General features: G+C 37.4%; 1 protein-coding gene across 1 annotated transcript; it reads left to right on the forward strand.

The window, feature by feature from the left end:
* The first annotated feature begins 4,601 nt into the window (after positions 1-4,601).
* LOC122278140 (protein LURP-one-related 10-like) lies at positions 4,602-5,949 on the forward strand. The gene is made up of 3 exons (XM_043088241.1): positions 4,602-4,960; positions 5,114-5,341; positions 5,532-5,949. Exons 1-3 carry the CDS (start codon positions 4,691-4,693, stop codon positions 5,673-5,675), a joined length of 642 nt encoding a protein of 213 aa, XP_042944175.1. The 5' UTR covers positions 4,602-4,690; the 3' UTR covers positions 5,676-5,949.
* The last annotated feature ends 292 nt before the right edge of the window (positions 5,950-6,241 follow it).

Below are 6,241 nucleotides of genomic sequence, written 5' to 3' on the forward strand. Positions count from 1 at the left end.
TAGGGTTTCTCTCTGCGCATTGAATGGCTACTGTAGAGCCCCTTCTGGGCCCTTCGGCCATGGCTAGGAGGCAACACTCCTTTGCTGAGATGGTTTCTCAATCCCTTTCCGCTACCATAGGTGAAGATCCCTATTCGTCCACCAAAGGTTATTGATGGGGAGATTTGCATCATGTTTTTGAGGAAGGAAATGGAAAAATCAGCTTAGCCTTTTCAATTCTCTCTAGTGATGAAATTTCTATGCCAAAGACCATCGCTAGATATGATTCGCTCTTTCATCAAAGTCTGATGGGGTCTAGACAAGCAACAGGTGGTATCTAGCATGAGAAGACCATGCAATGTTTTTGTGAGGTTTTCCAATGAACCCGATTATTTAAAAGCATTTTCCAATGAGGTTTGCGATGTTGAGGGGTCTCCTTATCAGATTTTCAACTGGAGTACTGATTTCTCATAGGAGCTCTATCCACCTTGTCAATAGATGGAATACTCGTTGTCCCTTCGCGAATGCTCTCAGGCTGGACTGGGACATGATCACCCACCATAGGCAGATGAATCGCCTCACCCGCATCATAATTTAGATTGAGGGTAGCTGCAACTTTGGGGTCCAACTCGCGCTCCCCAACCAAGTTATCAAATATGGGGAATTTGAGAATAGGGCTGAATGCCAGGTTGCATGCTTGTTGAGGGGGGTTGAGCTAGAAGGTGGTGGCCAAATCTGTTAGGACCAAGTTTGCCAAGCCCTCAGCGTCCCCTAGTCCGGGAGAATACAGCTGTGTAGAAGACCTACCAGCCATAGAAAATTGGGCAGGAGCTGGCGAGGTAAGAGCCTGGGCGTGGTCACCTTCTAAAGGTGTCAGGGTCTTCTTTTGCTTGGGCATAGGAGGATAGGTGTCCTTGGCACGGGCCCTTTTCTTTTGCCTCTTTTATTCTTTGTCTTTGTCTTTGTCTTTTTTTTCTTCTTTCTTTGTTTTCCTTCTTCTCCTTTTTATTCTTCTTGTTCTTCTTCTCCCTTTTCTCTTCGCCTTTTTCCTCTTCAAACGTCTTGTTCTTTTCCTTCTTCACTTGCATGGTTTGACCGTCTTTCTTGCCTTTCTCTGAAGGCCTGTCAAAATTGGGAGGAGGAATTGTGGCTGAAATCATGAATGAACGCCCCTGAACATGAGAGCGGTTAGGGGACATCAGGAACCAATCAATGTGGGCGAGCATTAGTAGGAAATCGGTCCAAAGATGGTCAGGGTGAGCCTGGGCCCAAGAGCAGACGGTTTCGATTTAGGCCAGCTCTCGAATTGATAAAGGCTCCATATTTGTCCACAAGCTCTTATCAACAAGAAGGACACCCCAGATCGCCCTAACTGGAAAATCTCTTAAAGGAGCTTCAGAGGCAGGAAATTCCCAACCTTGGCCAGTGATAAAGAAGAACTTACTTGTCTAGTTCTTGGCATTTGAATGTCGAGTCTCGAATCGGGCCAATGTTTGCCTATTGTCCTTCTTGCGAAAGCTGGCAGTGTTGCCATTCAGTGGCGAGCCTCACATTGTAAAAAGATTAAAATTCCTAAGTAGTCAAGTCGGGGTAAATGTCCCCGAGAGGTTCCAAAACTATACAAAAAACCATGTACGTACAGAGAATGGCCCACAATGTGAAGGGATGGAGTTGAGTGATCGCCAAACCCAGCAAGTCTAAAATGTCGCAAGGGGGCGATAGAAAGGAAGTTTCAAACCATGAAACAAAAGGGAAGTTGTTAAGGTAACTTTGCCTACAAACCCTTTGTCGTCGCAGGACCCAGATGAAGGAACATTTAGCACCGCATCTTTAGAGATGCGGAATTCATCCCTAATCACTGGAAGATATTTCTGTCTCAATGCAGAATGCCACCCATACCCATCAAAGACTGGGGGCTTCTGGTGCAGGGGAAGGTTACTCAAAGTTGCCGCGATATTCAGCCATGGAATCTTGGGAAGAAAGATGACAATGAAATAAGTAAGATGGAATGGTTAAACGCCAAGAAGCATGAACATGGATAAGCATGGGCTACAATGAAAATAGGGAAGGTAGTAAAGGAAAGAATGAGCAAGATTGGTAGATGGATATTTCAAAGGGGCAAATACAAAATGCCAGTCATAGGCATCATAACCTGATTCGAGAGCAGAAAGGTAATCGTCACACAGAATCCTTACCGATGCAACGTTAAATGTTAATCATGAGGGACTCTTCGATTTCTGAAAATGTGAAGGAATAGCGGGGTATGTAGAGGTTGGTAGATAGGCTGGTGACTATTTGAAAATAGGGCTTGGAAGAAAGAGGGGCCCATAGCAAGGTACACGCCAAAACAAATAATTAATTAATGCATAAAAGTGTTTCTGGAAAGCTGTCAACATAAAATTCTCCACCCATGGAGTGAAGGGAATTAGCAGGGTAGTTGGATGACCCATTTCATATTTAAACCAAGTATGAAAGTCCTCTATAAGCAGGCTTGAACTGAAAGGTCCAATAGATATCTGCACATTCCGCGCCACTTTATTCAGGAAGAAGTTAGTCTCATGCACATATATGACTATTTCAGTTACGTAAAGATGGTCTAGGCCGATAAACGCGGCACAGGATAAACATCACAGGATAGTAATCTCATATAAAGATGATCTAGTTTAACGGATATCCTCTATATATACCAGGTAGCTCAAAAAATGAGAGATTTTCTAACTTCTAGACTTTGGAGAGATTTTGTACTGACTTAAGCATCGAAGTATTCTCAAGTGCATTCCACTGGAGTTTTCTTACTATTTGCAGGTGAATGCTTGCACTGATGGTGGTGGGACACGTTCTTATCAGGGTTGATTTTTACGTTGTTTCTATCCCGCATTTCTTGAATAGATATATCTTTGTGTTTTTTATCTTCAGATTTTCGCATTTTGTTTTGACCTATGCTATTTCGACTTCCTCCATTCTATTATCATTTTGGATGATCATTATATATATATATATGTGTGTGTGTGTGTGTTTTTATTCTCAAACTCATCCCAGCTCAAATACATCGTACACAATCCAAAATAGAACCAAAGTTTTAAATCGCCTGCATGAATTCAGTTCTGCAAGTGATTCAGAAAAATACACTGAAATCGGTCCAATATGACCGGTTCGGATTGACCAATAATTGGTTGAAACAGTTTGATGAATCGAAATATTTTTTTTTCCCAATCTTTTATACTCTTATTTATATTAAAAAATATTGTATATAAATACGATCAACTTCCGATGAGCATAATCCAAATATTTAATTACAATTAGATCTCCATGATTCCAAATTAATTAGCATATTCCCAATTATTTTCTTAGTTAAAAAATGTGATCGAGTCGAAAGCCTAGCTATCTATATGCTGCATAATTCTCTCCTCATATGAGTCGGCTCTCTATATTCTTAGATCAACTCATAATAATTGGAGATATTGGAAGAAAGTTTGATGGAATTATCCAATAAACAGAAAAGAAATAATATTCAATCACACGATCGAGAAGCTGGATTTATTTGTGATCGTAGACGGACCAGTACTGATAATATTATATACACCATACATTCGTCATCATTACATCATCGCTCAGTGCAAACTTACCCATAAAAAGTATCATACATAGAGAGAGAGAGATAAGATAAATGTTCTAAACCACATTAGGTGCTGCAGATTTAAGGGTCGGATCATGATGAGAGGTATCAAATCATATTAATGAATCGTGTTCGTGTCATATTAAGATATGTATATTTTATTATATAAGTAAATCTGAACTTGATCCGTTAAATTTATCATATCAAAATATCAAATCTTAATATAAACTATTAACATAACAACTTGATCGTATCATGTTAATCCGTTTATGTAAATGGATTGAATAGACTTAAATTTAATATAATTTTATATAAATATTAAAATCACAATATTTATAAAAATTATAAACTAACTATAAGTTTAAAATTACAATCTAAATAATAAAAATATCGAAATTAAAATTTTAAAAATATTATTTTTAGGTAAAAGGTTATAATTGTAATTATAATTTTTTTAACAGATCGTAACGGATTATAACATATTAAAATGGATTGACCCATTATTAATCTGTTAGATAATAGTATCTTAACGATTAACTTATTTTAATTTAATTTATTAAAATTAAATCAAAACCTATTATTATCGTATCATATTTACGATAGAATTACCGGTCGTATTATATATTGCCTTTCCTAATCATGGCAGCTATCAGATATGCTTTGGACTATTTTGCATTCAAGTCCAATAAATGTACAAGGCATTCTACTAGACACGTTCGATCCCATGGAATCTAAAGGGACAGATATGCTTTGGACTATTTGGCATACAAGTCCAATAAATGTACAAGGCATTCTACTAGACACGTTCGGAACGTGTCCCATGGAATCTAAAGGGACAGATATGCTTTGTACTATTTGGCATACAAGTCCAATAAATGTACAAGGCATTCTACTAGACACGTTCGATCCCATGGAGTCTAAAGGGAAAGCGTACATACGTGTGGTCCCGCCACCTCAACATTTCAGAGCGCACTTCACGGGTCTTCTGCGCATTTTAAAAGGAAAACCACTCACAGAACACTCCCCACACCACCAAAACCTCAAGCAACATAAGCGAGTCTTCATCTCCTGTGCTCCTTCCCCATTCTCATCATCATGGCTCAGCCAATTCCAATTCCAGCTCCAGCTCCAAGTGGCACAAAACTTGAAAACCCTCTTCCCATCATCGGCACTCAGTACTGTACACCTTACCCCGTTGATCTTTCGGTTGTAAAAAAAGTCATGACCATATCCGATGGTAACTTTGTTGTCACAGACATCAACGGCACCGTCATTTTCAAAGTTAAAGGAAAATTAATGTCCCTTCATGATCAGCGTATTCTGCTTGATGCTGCCGAAAATCCTATTGTCACTCTTCGAGAGAAGGTTCATTAATTTGGTTTATAATATATATTTCACTGTAAACATATGTAACATCCTTTCCCCCAAGTCTTGGTTTTGTTATTTATTTTCTTATATTCATATAATTATATTATATTGTCTTGAAATTGCAATTGATCATCATGTTTGTTTGCGTAGATAATGTCTGCACATGACAGATGGTATGTGTATAGGGGCGAAAGCAAAGAGCCCAATGATCTTCTTTTTACTGTTAAGCGATCTTCAATGATCCAATTCAAGGCCAAATTACATGTGTTTTTGGCAAATAACACAAAAGAAGAGGTATGCGACTTCAAGGTTGAAGGGAGTTGGTCTGAAAGAAGTTGTGTCGTTTATGCAGGAGATTCTCCCAATATAGTTGCTCGGGTAAGAAGCTGGTTTTCGCTTTTAGTTTTTCTTTTTACAAGTAATCGGAGATGTGAGGATGTTTATATTAGAGAGACGAAGTAGTATGTATTACTTGATTCTTTGGAAAAATTAACGAGATCTTTGAAAATTTAAGAACCTATATAATTAGAGACTAATTGAATTGATTACCGTGGAAATTAAAATGCAGATGTATAAGAAGACCACCGCTCAAAGTGTTCTGTTCGGAAAAGACAACTTCTCGGTGACTGTTTATCCTAACGTTGATTATGCATTCATAATTGCGCTTATTGTGATTCTGGACGACATTAACAAGGAAAGCGGCGCCGAGTGATCAGATCATGGTTTGGAACGCAACTACGTCGAGTTGAAGAAGGATATTAAATAATCTGATTAAAAACATGATTGTATAAAAATTGTATGTGTATCTTTTCCTATGTTAGAGTTGACCGCATTTTACTTGGATAAATGAGCGGTTTGTACTTGGTTGATGGTTATCCAGCTTGGACTAAGTCAATAATGTTAAGTGATGATGAGTTGGTTGTAGTTTGCTTGACTAATTAAGAGAGTTTGAAGGAATAATTATTAATTAATGTTTAAGCTAGCCAGTGACGGGTTTTTTATTTTCTATCATATATATTAGAGCTGTTTATGATCATCCCACACATTAAATAATTATATTTTTATTTTATTTTATTTTATTCCTCTTAATTAATTAATTGAGTTGTTATATTTATCATCCATACATTACATATTTAAAAAATAAAATAATTAAAATTTAAAAAATTATATATAATTTATGGTGTGAAGATGATGAATAAAATTTTTCGACGTATTATGTCTATTTATATAATTGTTTCGTGTAAAAGAAATATATGTCAAGCGGAAAAATTTACGGAG

This window comes from Carya illinoinensis, chromosome 10 (genome assembly GCF_018687715.1).
Source record: "Carya illinoinensis cultivar Pawnee chromosome 10, C.illinoinensisPawnee_v1, whole genome shotgun sequence".
Lineage (NCBI taxonomy): Eukaryota > Viridiplantae > Streptophyta > Magnoliopsida > Fagales > Juglandaceae > Carya > Carya illinoinensis.